Genomic DNA, 16,555 nt, shown 5'->3' with positions numbered 1-16,555 from the left:
TAAAAAATATCGATGTCAGAGCCCTGAAAACATCAAAAAGAACCTTGAACCTGTTTGCAGTTTGTATATTCACTTAATTTGACATCATTAAATCCAAGTTGGGTTCAGAAACAATACATGACCAATTTTAGGTAATTCCTTTAACAGCAGTAACTCTGGAGTGTCTTGAGCTTTATAGCTGATTATTGAACTTGTCCGAGATATTATGCCCATACACATTCTAGGTTAATTTGGTCATGTTCTGGACAAATGCTCCCGATTGAATTTAGCTTTTTATGAACTTTCAAAATGTATGCGACTGACCATGAATTGTATTCCTATATTCTTGATGGCATGCACATCATTGAGTCAGTCAATGCATTCTCAGCAAATTAACAATTAACATGCCGCAATTAAGACTGCCCCCTATAGTTATTTACTTAATTTAATGAAAGTATAAAACAAATCCACATCCTCAAACCTTTCGTTTGTCCACACCAAGGGCAGGGATTTTCTAAATCACATTGAAATTAATGTGTGATTTCTCATGCTTGCTTTTGTTATTAATTGAATTACAGGGTCCACGTCGCCTATGGGTCCTTTTTTTGTCAGTTGGGGTACAGCATCCCTGTCCACTATGGTCTACCTCTGCCTTGTGCCATATCAATTTTTTTGTTCAATATCGATTCATCACTTGTTTTTAAGCAATTCTGCAGCTCGGATTAGTCTTATTTATGCAGGTTTCAATCTATTGTTTTCATTCATCTTATTAAAAATTTCACTCAAATTTAAATTCTTTCATTGATTTTTGACAAATGGGAGCAAATGGCACCATTTCAACTGGAATGTTTACTTAGGGACATGTATGCAAAGGATTTTGCACAAAAAAACAACAACAATAATTTTCATTCCAAAATATTTTCAACCAAAAACATAAATTATACATTTCAAGCATTCCAATCTATTTCAATATATATCCATTTCTGAATCTTATATAAATACGATGTTCCAAGTTCTCAATAAAAAGACCATTCTAGACACAAGTGGATCATAAAACACTAAAGCACTTTCAGTCGTACTTTTTAGGCTAGCTATTTTGAATGTATATGAATTTCATTTCCTACAAAATATCACTCGATAATTCCCAGTACTACTTTTAATCACTTTGTTTTTAAATTGAGTCCCATTATCTAAATGACATCAAATATGTCAAGTCAATTGTTTCAAAATGTGTATCAATTACATTCCTACAAAACACATCAAGCGTCCTCTAAACAACGTCGTTAAACAGTTGCGGTCTTTGAGAGTGCCTGAAGGTTCTTGATGCAGGTCATGAAGTTTTGTTTCTCGGACTGGGGAGTAATGGCGGCCTTGACCCCATCTACGATCCAGTTCACCATGATCTCCTGTTCGAACTTCCGTTCAGCTGCCTCCTTAGCTGCCGCATAGTCCTTTACAAATAAGATTACAATGTTATTCAATTACATACGGCAAAAAAGCAACAACAAACTTTTGGTTCAAGTAACCCGCCTCTTCCTATTTATAGGTGCCGACCCTACCGTTTTTATGACTGTTAGTTAAAAAAATATATCATAATAAATCAATAATTGTAAGTTTTTCAATTGTGTATTTTAATATGTATTCTAAAGCTTCATACATTAAAGCTGCACTCTCACAGATTGAACGTTTTGACACCTTTTTTATTTTTTGTCTTGGAACGAGCAAATTTTTGCTTAACTATCTGCAAACCAGTGTAAAAAGACTGCTGACAAAATATCAGATCGCAGATTGTCATATTTCCGTTTCAAATTTGATGTTTTTAGCATTTTTCTTAAACCATTAGTAACGGTTTAAGCCATAAAACATCAATTTTGGAATGGAAATATGAAAATCTGCGATCTGATCTTTTGTCAGCAGTCTTATATCACTGGTTTGCAAATATTTACGCAAAAAGTTGTTCATTCTAAGACAAAAAATAAAGAAGTTGGGAAAACGGTAAATCTGTGAGAGTGCAGCTTAAAAGTTTTTTACACTATTTGATTTAACACCATTTCCCAATGATGACAACAACATTCTTGCATAAAGCAAAAAAAAAGTTTCCTACCCTGTATTTTTTTATGGCTTTATGTAAAAACACTACTTTCATCATTAGGTAATTGTGTTTGTATGTATGTATGTATGTATTTCTTTACACCTTGCGGTCAAAGATAACCCATGAAAGTGCAAGCACTTATTTCCAACGGGATCCTTTGTTTTTTGCTGAAGGGACAGCACGCTGAAGAGACAGTGGTGGGATGCAAGGAAGTCCGGGTGCTCTTTTTCGAAGAGACCCCTTGGTTCTTTTACGTGCTTGGTGTAAAGCACCGATACACGGGGTACAACTTTCCTGGGTTAAACCAGTACTGAATACACCACTTTTCCAAGCACTACCCTTTAAATGCCAAGCGCCAGGCAAGGGAGCTACTTGTACCAAATTTTAACGTCTTTTGGTATGACGCGGCCAGGGATCGAACCCACGACCTCCAGCTCCGTAGGCGGGCGCTTAACCACTAGGCCACGGTAATCAATTAATTTATCAGTATATTGCTTCTTAAACTATAAACCCGAACCAATTATTTTTAAGGCCAAAACATTCAGTCCAAATAGCATTTTAGTGCAACAAAAGTTTTCATGTCAATTGGACTGTCAAATAACATTATATAAAAAAATAATTCAAATTTAATATGTACATTGTAGCGTACTCCATATTTATTAAATGTCAGCAAATCCCAGATACGTACCAGCCTGTTCTTCACAGCTGCATAAACGTCCTGAATCCTCTGTCTGTATTGAGACTCAAGCTGTAGGTCGAGGGTCTCCTAAAATATACACACACAAAAAACTGTGTTAAAAAAAGGATTCATCCAATTGATATCATTAATCTTTATCAGATGATCAAAGAAGCTGAAAGCTATTATGTACAATCAAGGGCCGTGCCTCTGGTGTAGGGGTAATGGGGCCAGGGCCCTTCGAAAGGGTTTATTTTTTAAAAGAAAAAACGGAATTTGAAATTAAATAGAAATTACTCTTTATTCCTAAATGATTTGTCATGTCATAACACCATCAAATTAACATTAGTAATAACTGCGTACTAGAAACAGCATATTGCAGGCGAACAAATGTAAAATATAGCCTATTTTTGTCTGCATTTGATAAAACAAAATATCTTTATTTACAAGCTAAAGGGTAATTTTGACACATAGTTGGGAAAAAGGTGGGGTTGGCCAGGATTTCTTAAACTACCCCTTACAACAGGATTAAGCTCAGCACATGCTTAAAGTTCAGGTCTATTTTTTTTATGTCTAAGTAGCCATAGCATTACAATTGCCCTTAACAAAGTAGCCATACCATTACTATTGCTCTCAACAAAGTAGCCATACCATTACTATTGTTCTCAACAAAGTAGCCATACCATTACTATTGCTCTCAACAAAGTAGCCATACAATTACTATTGCTCTCAACAAAGTAGCCATACCATTACTATTGCTCTCAACAAAGTAGCCATACCATTACTATTGCTCTCAACAAAGTAGCCATACCATTACTATTGCCCTGAACAAAGTAGCCATACCATTACTATTGCTCTCAACAAAGTAGCCATACCATTACTATTGCCTTCAACAAAGTAGCCATACCATTACTATTGTTCTCAACAAAGTAGCCATACCATTACTATTGCTCTCAACAAAGTAGCCATACCATTACTATTGCTCTCAACAAAGTAGCCATACCATTACTATTGCTCTTAACAAAGTAGCCATACCATTACTATTGCTCTCAACAAAGTAGCCATACCATTACTATTGCTCTCAACAAAGTAGCCATACCATTACTATTGCTCTCAACAAAGTAGCCATACCATTACTATTGCTCTCAACAAAGTAGCCATACCATTACTATTGCCTTCAACAAAGTAGCCATACCATTACTATTGTTCTCAACAAAGTAGCCATACCATTACTATTGCTCTTAACAAAGTAGCCATACCATTACTATTGCTCTTAACAAAGTAGCCATACCATTACTATTGCTCTTAACAAAGTAGCCATACCATTACTATTGCTCTTAACAAAGTAGCCATACCATTACTATTGCTCTCAACAAAGTAGCCATACCATTACTATTGCTCTTAACAAAGTAGCCATACCATTACCTTCAACAAAGTAGCCATACCATTACTATTGCTCTCAACAAAGTAGCCATACCATTACTATTGCTCTCAACAAAGTAGCCATACCATTACTATTGCTCTCAACAAAGTAGCCATACCATTACTATTGCCTTCAACAAAGTAGCCATACCATTACTATTGCCTTCAACAAAGTAGCCATACCATTACTATTGTTCTCAACAAAGTAGCCATACCATTACTATTGCTCTCAACAAAGTAGCCATACAATTACTATTGCCCTCAACAAAGTAGCCATACCATTACTATTGCTCTCAACAAAGTAGCCATACCATTACTATTACCCTCAACAAAGTAGCCATACCATTACTATTGCTCTCAACAAAGTAGCCATACCATTACTATTGCTCTCAACAAAGTAGCCATACCATTACTATTGCTCTCAACAAAGTAGCCATACCATTACTATTGCTCTCAACAAAGTAGCCATACCATTACTATTGCTCTCAACAAAGTAGCCATACCATTACTATTGCCCTCAACAAAGTAGCCATATTATTACTATTGCCATCAACAAGACAAATCTCACCCTCAATAGTCTTTACATACCTGTTTAGCCTCGTATACAATAGGGATGGCCTTTGTAGTGTCAATCTTGGTGGTGATATCGGCGATCTGTGTGTTGTAAGTGCTCAGAGCATTGTTTAAGGGATCCTCATAATCTTCTTTGCGGCGTTGCTAAGTAAACATAAATAGAGAGGTGATGTGTAAGTAAGTAAAATGATAAATATAAATACAGTCAAACTCCCAGGGACCGGCGAAAATATCTTGAGACTCGGAAAATACGACCCAAGCTGTAAGTCTTGCCTCGAGTTTAAACAGTTCTTAAAATTTAGTTAGAGCCAACGAGGATTTCAAGCGAAGTGAGTTCGAGCCAACAGGTATCGACTGTACACTAAAAAAACCCTACTTGTTTGGTGTTAGGTTGATATTAGTGTTGGGAATCGGTTGCAATTTTACTATCGATGATCGGTTCCACTCAAGTAACGGATTATCGATAGTACAATCGGTTTTTAAAGTACTAGATAGTACCTGAGTTGTAGTTTTATTCATGTATAGTATTAAACTCTTAATTAATATATGCATATACCTTATGTCTATGATTGAAGTTATTAAGTGTTGTTGTATAAATTATTAAGTGTTGTTGTATAAAAAATAGTTAATTTTCTTGCTCATTGTTGCTTTCATCAGCCATTTTGTCAAGATAACATCTGAACACTTACTAATATTTTTTTCGATAATCGATTATAACTAAATACTATCGATTGTCGCCAAATTCAGGCCCAACCAATCGATTTTCGATTATAATCGATCATCGGAAAATCACTAGTTGAAATGTTGCGAGAATCATAATCATTGAAATATTTTTATTACTGTACTTATTACTGTACTCGCTTGTTTGGGCAAGCTGGTTTCCCAAACCTCAAAACATTAAGTTTGTTCAATAAAAACAGTCATTAGTCAGTTCTTTCGAACAATTATGATGTCAAAACAGCCAAAATGTATCTGATATATATACATACTTGTATAAAACAATTTATTCCAGTAGACGCCACACTTAAATTCTTCTTTCATGTGTTTTGAACATTTTTTTTTTTGTTATGTTAGTTATGTTTAACTAATCATAACAACACAAATACTTACATTGATCTTTTTATCTAAGGCAACACCATACATGGAACCAAGTTTGGTGAGCACAAAGCCAAAGGCAATGACCGTAGTTAAGCGTTCAGTCATTTCATGCATGTCCACCAGCTCCTTGTTCAGAATGAACAGCGACGACAGGACCACCAGTGAGTAACAACCTACGGTTAAAAAGAATACGGTCAAAAACGGTAGGAGTATTAACCTGCACATTGAAAGGAATACGGACAGGATCAGTGGCAAGTAGCAACCTGCACATTGAAAGGAATACGGACAGGATCAGTGGCAAGTAGCAACCTGCACATTGAAAGGAATACGGACAGGATCAGTTGCCAGTAGCAACCTGCACATTGAAAGGAATACAGACATGATCAGTTGCCAGTAGCAACCTGCACATTGAAAGGAATATGGACAGGATGACAAGCAAATAGCAACATGATAATTTGATGATATTATGAGCCTTCTGGATACTAAGCTATTTTCACTAACAATCAATGTTGTTGTTATGATAATGGACCCCTAAATTCAGCAGAAATTACAATTCAATTTTGAAACTAATACATAATTATACTGGATTCCCACTAGCAATGCCCTTTGTTGCCATTTAGGACAAAATCGTAAAATTGGCCATTTTTCTTGTGACAATGATTTTTTGTCAAAATGATTCCTCAATATCATGGAGGAGGTTTACTTAGATTCATGAATGTAATAAAATTTGTCTCAGTAAGAATACAAAAAAATGATAACTTTTTCGTTTTGGGTAAATAGTAGATGTTTTAAAATAGCTAAATTTTGCCCAGAGAAAACACACACTGAAACATATGTAAGAAAAGAGTAATAAATAGGGCCTTTAGCACTGCTTTCCATCAATTAAATGCTTAAATATACCTGTACAATGTTTTTTAAATAGCCTATATACAAAACATTGAAAAGAAATGCTGTTAAGTCTACATAAACATATTCTAATTTGTGAATTTTGCCAATACTTTTCTCAAAAAAAGGTCATTTTCAACTTGCTAATGGGTACCAACTTGAGCCTGTTTAAGGAAGAGAAAAAACTACTGCTTACCCGATACTCCAAGACGAGGATACAAGCTTTCAGTGAACCATCGGCTAGGTATCATGTAGAAATTATAGCTCTCCTTTATCGTATCAGGAGTCTCAAAGTCCGGGAAATTTTTCACGTCCCGCTGAGGCCCAAAGAAGATTTCATTGGCTTTTTTCCAGTAGTGGATCTTCTCAGAAAGAGGCAGCTCTTCCCTAACTGATTTGGGATAATCATCCCAGTTTTCATAAACCTGAAACATTCATAAATTATGCTTACTTTTTTAACATGTACATGTATTGACTGAGGGCCTATGCTCTACTGGCATATATATATATCATGCAATGAGAATACTGAGGCATTTTTGATGACAGAAATAGTGACAATTTGAAGGTGACAATAATCCAGTCAATCATGGCCAGATGTGGATTTTCAAAATAAACTGTTATTTAATAAGTCAAAATCTAACTTATGTACATGTTAAGTAAACTTTGGGTTATAAATGGAGGCTCGGTTTTGTTCACAAGCTGTATTATAGCAAATTTGACATTTTCAATATCCATAATCCAGTTAAGCCTAGTTTACTAAAGGAAATGAGCTTTCATTGATACTGTATCTGACTAAGTCCTGTGTAAGTCTGATTGAGATACTGTCATTCAATCAAAAATGAAGACTTCATTATTGCTCAGAGGCAATTCTCAACAGACTCACGCAATGGGGATGAAGACCACACCAACACATACGTTTTTTAGAGCTAAATATTAACTTCAAATAAAGAATATTTGCATGTCAAGAGCAGATTTGAACAAGACCAAGCTAAATCTTTACTACATGACGCCTACCCCAACACGAAGGCTGTGACAATAACCACTCACAATACCAGTCATCGAAATTAGGCTTTTGGATGAACAAAATCTGATACTATCACTTTGCAAATTTTTTAACAAGCCCTGCTATTTAAAATAAAGAATTTGAACAAGCCTGGAACACATTTCACCAGTGCAGGGCTTGTGTAGTTTCGATCACTGCAACACTCGGATTTCTTTTTTCTTTTTTTAAGAGTCCAACTAAAAGTTGCTATGAGTGCCATTCTAGCAGTAGGCCATGCATAACCCAGTTATTATCATGAAATATACCCAATACAAACCTCTTTCACTTTATTCTCTTCACCGGACTCAACAGAAGCCACAGCACTGGTTGCTGCTGGTCTTGCAAGGACAATGGCCCTTAAAACAACACATGAAAAATCCATGAATTAGTTTATTTGTTAAATATAAAACTGGCATGTTTACTTTATTTCAATCAACATTGTTACTACTTCATCAGTTTTTTTGACAGATTTTCATAACAGCCAGCAATTGGGTTTAATAAAAAAGCTAGCGATAGCAATCGTGTAAAAACATCAAAACAGCATCTCTAAATGTCAATTGCAACTTTAAGGCTGACAAGATTTAATTTAAGGTGTTCCAAGTTCCTGATATGGGGGTTATTTGGAAGACTTCTTATTTCTGTAGAAAAAATGACCTCTGGTCATCAGTTTTAGACATAAAACATATAATCACTTACCTCAGGTTGGCGAGGGGTCTGACCAGTGCTGAAATAAACAAAAACATAGCTTGAATAATGAGTTACTCTTCGCCTGAGAAGGTCCATGCAATGATTAAGTTTAAGCTGACATAATTTTCCGACATCTTACCCCACCCACATTCTTTTCACCGTATGAAATTTCTTTCTCGTGTCAGCATACATTAAAGGGATCAAAAGGTACAGACTAAGCTATCATTTTATAATATGTGTAACAACGTATTCAACACAAAGCCTTACTGGTCTTCGACACAAGTGTCGACAGCATCGTTTGACTATTATTTCTGCCGGCAAGGTCAGTTTCTAGCCGGAGCCCGGATGTCGTGCCGTAAACAGGACAAGCGCTTTTGCGGCATTGACGAATGATACCTTCTAGAACCCGGCGACCGGCCTCGACGAAAACAGGTCGAATCGAAATGGGAGTTCGCGGCTATCAGGTAAATTCATAAACTGATCTTCAATTCCCCTTTCCGTTATGTTTTATATAAGTATTATTGCTAGTAAATGTAACGTTATTGGCTATTTATAACTTGTTAATGTGCTAAACACACATTTAGGCAGATTCCGATGGTTACGTCTACCATTCGGTATCAAGTGTGCTCCAGAAATATATCAGAAAATCATGGATCAGATGATTACGGGAATCGATGGAGCTTTCGCGATTATAGATGACATACTCATAGCGGGAAAAGATGTAACAGAGCATGACAGAATACTTAAGGAAGTAGTGTCTAGAGCGACGAGCTACAACCTTAAACTCAATTTCAATAAATGCTTGGTCCGTCAACCGTCCGTTCGGTACATGGGTCATCTTGTGACGGAGCATGGGCTGATGGCGGATCAAGACAAAGTGTTCGCGATTGTCAATATGCCCGCGCCAACAGACAAAGAAGGAGTCCGAAGACTTCTCGGTCTAGTGCAGTATCTCGCAAAATTCATACCGAACATGAGTGAAGTTGACGCCCCAATCAGAACGCTACTCAAAAGTGACATTGAGTTTGAGTGGGGGCATACACAAGAGAAGAGCTTCGAAAAGCTCAAAAAGCTTTGCAGCTCACCACCGGTACTTGCGTACTATGACGTCAGCAAAGAAGTTCAAATCGAGTGCGATGCCAGCAAAAATGGGCTCGGAGCCGTCTTAATGCAGAGTAACAAAGTAATCGCGTACGCTTCGCGAGCTCTAACAGAGAAAGAGCAACGGTATACCCAAATCGAAAAAGAGATGTTGTCGATCGTTTATAGTTGTCAAAAGTTTCACAGTTACATCTTTGGCAAATCGGTGACAGTGTACAATGATCACAAACCACTGGAACAATTATTTGCCAAACCACTACTCGCGGCACCCATGCGTATCCAGAAAATGATGCTACGTCTACAGTTGTACGACATTGATGTGAAATACCGCAAAGGAAAGGAAATGCATGTGTCGGACGCGCTATCGAGAGCATTTCCAAACGCGAACGCGAAAGACAGTGACATTGCTGAAATGATTCAGTTGATATCGGTTAGCCCTGCGAAATACTCAGAAATCAAACGGGCCACGAAGGAGGAACTCGGAATCCTTCATGACATTATAGTGAAAGGCTGGCCCGATACGCGATCTGAAACGCCGTTTGAAACGAGACCGTACTGGGACTCGAGGGATCAGCTATCCGTGCTGGACAGTATCGTTTACAAGGGACTACGAATCGTCATCCCGCCAAGTCTACGCGACAACATGTTGAGGCTCGTACACAAAACTCACCTCGGGCTCGGTAAAAGCAAGCAGAGAGCTCGTGAAGTTATGAACTGGCCAGGGATGAACAGTGACATTGACACTATGGTAAGCAACTGCTCAGTGTGTGCAGAACAGCAGAATCAGCAACCAGCAGAGCCACTGAAGCCGACGCTGACGCCAGATCTGCCGTACGACATGGTCGGTTGTGACGTTTTTCAGTTTCGGTCAGAGAAATACTTGGTAATTGTTGACTATTATTCTAAGTACATTGACACTGAAAAGCTAGAATCGGAGACAACTTCAGACATAACCAGTGCACTCCTAAAAGTGTTCAGCTCACACGGTATTCCGAACACTCTCAGATCTGACAACGGACCGCAATTTAGTTCGTCAGAGTTCAAGACTTTCTGTGAGGAGCATGGAATCATTCATCAAACTTCCAGCCCACACTTTCAAAGCTCGAACGGGGAAGCCGAAAATGCTGTACAGACTGTGAAACGCCTGTGGAGCAAGTCTCTGAACAAAAACTTGGCTCTGCTGGACTACAGGACAACCCCTCTGGATGGAGTGAATCTATCACCAGCACAGCTTCTTATGGGAAGGAGGCCCAGAAACTTGTTACCTGCCTCCAAAGCAGTGCTAAAGCCAAACTCAGTTGATCCTAATACAGTTAAAACGCATTTAGATCACCAAAAACAACGTCAAAAGCTGTATTACGACCAGCGCAGAGGGGCAAAAGAACTCGTGCCTCTCCATAATGGACAAAATGTGAGAATAAGTCCAAATCCAAACTCACAAAACCCTGGAAAGTGGACACCAGGTATTGTCGTAGAAAAACACGACAAGCCCAGATCTTTCGTAGTGCAGAGTGGAAACCGCCTGTACCGACGTAACCGAAAACACCTACGAATGGCTACTGAAGGTGCAAACAACACGACACAGTGGTCCGGACCAGACGACACACCAACGCAGACAACTGCGGAAACGCCATCTTCTGCTCCGAACAGACCAGCGCCAAATCCCAAAGTGCCAGACAAACCAACGTGTACTAGTGAATACCGTACCCGCTCTGGCAGATCAGTGAACAAACCTCAAAAGCTTGATTTATAGGCAAACACCTATATTATGGTGTTCTAAGAATCCAACAACTTGTTTGGTTTAGTGTATCTTAGTTTCTTTATGCATAGAAATCATGTTACAGTAATAATGATTTATTTTGAGAAAATAAGCATTTATTACAGTGACATTGCTTCAGGCAAAGTTGACATTTCAACAGCATTGTGTCATTAATGTGCCAGTCAGGTCTAATAATTACATCCTGTTAGATCACACAAGTGTCATAGTGTTAAGGGGCAGAATAATTCCCAGTGTGACACAAAGTTAGATTTACATCCATGTTTAATTACCTTTTAGTTTAAAAAAATGAGGCAAAGAAAGACAAAAACTTATTACAGATCATTTGAGACATTTAGCAAAAAGAGTTGCTTCCCTTAGACTAGCATATTACCATACATCTCCAGTGAAATCAAATAGACAATGCTTGCAAAGCAAAAGTTGAACATTCACATGTGTGTATCATTTAGGAAACTTGAGACACTTACTAGCTTTAGTTAAAGAAACCTAAATGTAAAGTTGCATCTAGTCAGTTAACTTAGTCAAATTCAAATATATATGTCATACCATCTAGTCATACTTGATAATGCTTATAGCCAGTTTCTACATTTCTTATTTGTATTATATAAAAGGAAGAGGGATGTAACGTTATTGGCTATTTATAACTTGTTAATGTGCTAAACGGTACACACTGTATTTTTGTATTATAAACGTCGTAAGCATCAGCGACGTAATAAAAGATGAAGTCTCAATAGCATTGATATTGTTACAGTAAATGTGTATCCTTTTGGATCGTATGAAAATGGGTTGGGCTTTCAACAATAAATTAAAGTTTGAACTTGGCGCAAACTTGTAAACACTGGGAAATTTCGCGTGCCCGTGTTATATGGTGTACTTACACTCTGGCACAATTCCCCAACGATATTGACTAAAAAGGCGGACCAAGAAACAGGAACCCACCGGAATTTTGCAATATCTCCGTTATTTTTGCCAATTGGTCTTCTTTATTTAACGCATATATAGAATTGGCTACATAATTATAAGTTGTATTTATTTTGAAATATAATCGAAGGATCCTAAATTGACAAAGTTTACGCAAATTAACCATTTCCTTACAACAGGATTCCATCTCGATTACATAAACCCACTTATTTATAACATCATCTCAATTTAACATTTTATTTTACGACGTCAACACTATCATAGTTTAAATTCATTTATTTAACAACGATTGTGAAAAAGTTATAACAAAAGACTCGAGCCCGGGACGCCTTGGTGAGTGCGAGTGCGCTAACCACTGCGCTAAGCGGACTACCAATCATTTTAATCATACAAGACGTTGTAATTCTTATTCAATGAGTCAATTACAGATCATATAAATAAATATTCTCCACATTTTCTCAATTTAACTTTAACCGTCCAGTGACTGGATTCATTAAATTCAAATTAATATCAAGTAGATCATCAGATTTCTCCCGCATTCTTCATCTGTTCCTTCTTGAATGTGGTACCCAATCCTTGTCCCATGGTAGAATGGTCTTCACTGAAAATGATGGAATATTTTTTTTTTTTTCATAAGGCCGATCTGTACGTCTGGCTTCACTGATAAAACAAAGAAATACACGTGACACAATGATACATCGCCTGAATATGAAAAGGAAAGGAAATGGAAAAAATGAAATAAATTATCTTTAACTGGTTTAAAGATTAGCAATACATGTACATCGATCATTTTTATTTACTCAAATTGGTGTTAATATTTTCAATGCTGACTCGAGTTCAATTTACTCAAATATGTAACAAAATAATGAAACTATGACATCAAGATAATTTTAATTTACGCTAAAAATCTTTATTGAAACGCACCCCAGGAGCAGGTCCAGAGTTTGACCGTAGAGGGGGACATAACTGAGGGGCGTAAGCTTTTTTTGACTTGCGCCCCTCTCTCATAACCGTAATGTATTTTGTTGAATGTGCTGGTAGGGGGTTGGGGACCTAGAATATTTAAAAAAATTCTAGTCCGAAATGGTGCATTTTGTGCGTATTTTGTGCGTATTTTATTACTTTTTTTCTCTCATATTGAAATAAAATGTAAACATGTAATCTTGGGAGTATTTATGGGGCGCGCGCCGGGTGCAAACCCCCAACCCCGCCTTGGACCCGCCAGTAACGAAAAGAAGAAAAAAAGAAAAACAATATTAATGGATCACATGCTATGACATATGTTTGAAACCCTGAAGAAATACCTAAAGATCAAATCCTACATTGAACAAAATAAGAGAAAAATACCTACAAGCATTACCGGCGTACTTCTGTTGGGATTCCGGAAGGTAGGGTAGAATATTGAACAAATCTTCGTCATCAACAGGAGAATTGCAGGCGGCGGCACGGGTAGCTTTCGTATGCACATCTTCACTTCCGGTCTGGTCGTCAAGAAGGTAGTCGGGAATTCTGTCGGGGAGGGGCTCCTTTGTTGAAGGCAGCGTCACCGGCGCTTTCCGGGGACCCTTGGCAGCCTTGGGTCGCCTGGTTTTCGGTTCCCTAGAGGTGTCGTAACCCAGACCTCCGAGTGTGTGGATCAGCTCGTCCGTAGAGAGTTCAACTACCTGTGACAATTCTAGGCGCCGCGGACCCTTCGCCGCCTTGGGACGCGCCTTCTTCCGCCCGCCATCGGATGTTGTGTTTTCTGAGAAATCGTGTTCTGCGAGAGTGAAGACGGCATCGTTCTTACTGTTTTCAGATAAAACAAAGATTGAAGCTCTGAAAAAACAACAGGATTCTTAATAAGTTTAATATAGACCTGGTGATATTAAATGGAAATGGTTCAGTTGTACGTCCAAACATTTATTTTCATTCAATTTACTATGGACTGCATGTTTAAGGTATGTTGATAAACTTTATATTGATGTATATATATATATATATGTACGAATAAACCTTACATTGACTTATTAATAACATTTTCTTAGTTTAAGTATTACATTTACCTGCAGTCTTCAGACATTGCTGTTACTTCAAATGCGTCTGCATTCTCAAGTCCGTCGTCGATATCCACTTCCGGTGAGACGCCCCCTTGGTGCCGCTTCCCTTTGGCTGCTTTTGGCCGCGGCGGCTTGTTTCGAAAAATGTTATCATCCGCTGGGGCATTGGATAGCAATGGTTGTTCATTGTAGCATGCGGTCATTGCATCGCATGACTGAGCGCCGACGACCCCAGGGGGGTCGTTCAAGGCCGAATCAATGTCGGCGGCGAGGGAGCCGTAGCCCTGTTGTCGTGTTCCTTTTGCAGCTTTTGGTCTGGAGCGTTTCCGCTTCAGTGATGGTCTCAGCTGTTCTTCGTTATATGTGTCTCCCCCTTGAGTGGACACCTTTCCTGAACTTAACCGCTCGTTCTGGTGAATCACAAAGTCGGACATCGAATTTCCGTCGCCAGTCATTGCCGTTTCCAAGTCGTCGTCGGGTGTAGGAGCAGCCGTTCGTGAGGAATTAGCGGCCTCCAAAATTTCAAGTTGCTGGCGGATCTTCCGAAGTTTCCGAAAGTTAAGATTGCGAAGCGCTATTGGCGGGTTCTCAGGAGGATCGGCGAGTGGCCGGCCGTTTATGAGGATCCTGGAGGCTTTGCTTCTCAGTCTGTAGAGAAGTTTTGTCACCTGGCGGGAGAGGAAGTGGCGTATGCGAGAAAACAGGCCACTTTCCTCATCCTTGGTCGTATTTATAACAATACAAAAACAATTTGTTCCTGCTGACATTTTGTTTGCATGTACTCACAACAACGTCGTCAACGAAATGATAACGTTGCCGTCCTAATGCTCATGGGATACGTACTGTGACGTGACGTCATATGTTACTATTTTAAGGTAAATGCGTCAATATGGTGGAAGGAGATCCCATTTGCTATTTAGTGACGTTTATCTTGTCGACTGTAAAAATTCAACAAAAGCCAGAAGATGAAGAACTTCTTTTATTTATGTTGAAGAAGATACTAATCTTTTATCTCTGTATGAAGTAATACGAATCCATATTAACTAATTATGATGATATGTGTGACACACTATTTTTGTTCGATGTTGGGTAATTTGCGCGAAAGTGTGACAGTGCAAATATATGCGCCAAGTAGTCGGGCGAAAATACGCCATGAGTGGTTTGACGATAAGTACAACACGAAACGGCAAAAACCAGCTCAGTGTACACCTTTCCAAGAAGTTGAGCATATGCGCCAGAATGTCGGTTGGTATGTCGGTTATTCTGTGGGGTGGTCGGTAGGCCAGTAAGACAATATCCTGTTCGCACAGTACTCTGAGAACTTTGTTACTTTGATCAAGCTTTGCAGTCAGTAGTTCAAAAGTTGTTTTGCCTTATTTTGAGAACTCATTACTGTAAACCGGAGGAGATGTCATAATTTTGAATCAGAAAGGATCAGGTATATCGATAAGAGTAAAAGTTCTTTCAAATTCAAAAGAAAAACAATAACAAAGTTTAACAAATTTAAAGAAGAGTAGTAATATATTAAGGAGTATAATGTTTTAAGATCATAGTTTTGGATCACAAACAATGTATACCGTTAAGAGACCGTATTTCAAATTGAAAAGACATGTTTCAAGATCATAGTTTTGGATAAGAAGTTAGGTATATACCGACAAAAGGCCATATTTTAAATAAAAAATAAATAAATAATAATAATAAAAAAAATCAACAAATTGAAAAAAAATATATTGTGTAAAGTACTATGTTTAAAGATAAGGCAATTATAAATTGATTGCTAGAGTTTCATCATTTTTTTAATATGGGGGATGGGATGACATTTTTTATATATTTATTTTTCTTAGATGACTTGGACCGTATATATGTGTTTCTAGACGAACCTCGAACACGATTGTAACAGAATTAGAGTCAATAAGATTGGTTGGGCGGTGGTAAAAAGCGGGGGCGGGCGGGGATGAAAATCTAGCAGTTTATTTACAGTTTCCTAAGTATTATAAAGCACTTTTCATGTTTCAAGAGCTACTTCGAATTAAAATATCTTTAATTATGAGTCGTAGGTATGTCATTTTAGAATAAGACTTTTTCATTCATGGATATTATCTTCGCACCTTTCATTGAAAAGACCAAACACACATGTGAAGAGTACTGTTATGGTTATAAGACATGTATTTATAGAATATTTATTAATAATATACGTACGTAGACTGTTGCAAACCCGGAAGCCCGTAAATATACAATAACCCTTTTACATCTGAATCAGATA

At 37.9% G+C, this 16,555-nt stretch overlaps 2 protein-coding genes across 2 annotated transcripts; one reads left to right on the top strand and one right to left on the bottom strand.

The window, feature by feature from the left end:
• Positions 1–881: 881 nt before the first annotated feature.
• On the bottom strand, positions 882–8,827 carry LOC128236858 (ATP synthase subunit b, mitochondrial-like). The gene is made up of 8 exons (XM_052951982.1): positions 8,722–8,827; positions 8,464–8,491; positions 8,045–8,123; positions 6,922–7,150; positions 5,853–6,013; positions 4,758–4,886; positions 2,760–2,837; positions 882–1,430 (listed from the first exon to the last, which is right to left on the bottom strand). Exons 1-8 carry the CDS (start codon positions 8,747–8,749, stop codon positions 1,263–1,265), a joined length of 900 nt encoding a protein of 299 aa, XP_052807942.1. The 5' UTR covers positions 8,750–8,827; the 3' UTR covers positions 882–1,262.
• A 276-nt stretch (positions 8,828–9,103) lies between these two features.
• LOC128237896 (uncharacterized protein K02A2.6-like) lies at positions 9,104–11,308 on the top strand. The gene has a single exon (XM_052953473.1). The coding sequence runs from the start codon at positions 9,104–9,106 to the stop codon at positions 11,306–11,308; it is 2,205 nt and encodes a 734-aa protein (XP_052809433.1).
• Positions 11,309–16,555: the final 5,247 nt, after the last annotated feature.

The sequence above is a fragment of the Mya arenaria genome, chromosome 6 (assembly GCF_026914265.1).
Source record: "Mya arenaria isolate MELC-2E11 chromosome 6, ASM2691426v1".
Taxonomy (NCBI): Eukaryota; Metazoa; Mollusca; class Bivalvia; order Myida; family Myidae; genus Mya; species Mya arenaria.
This window is presented reverse-complemented; position numbering and strand designations above follow the sequence as displayed.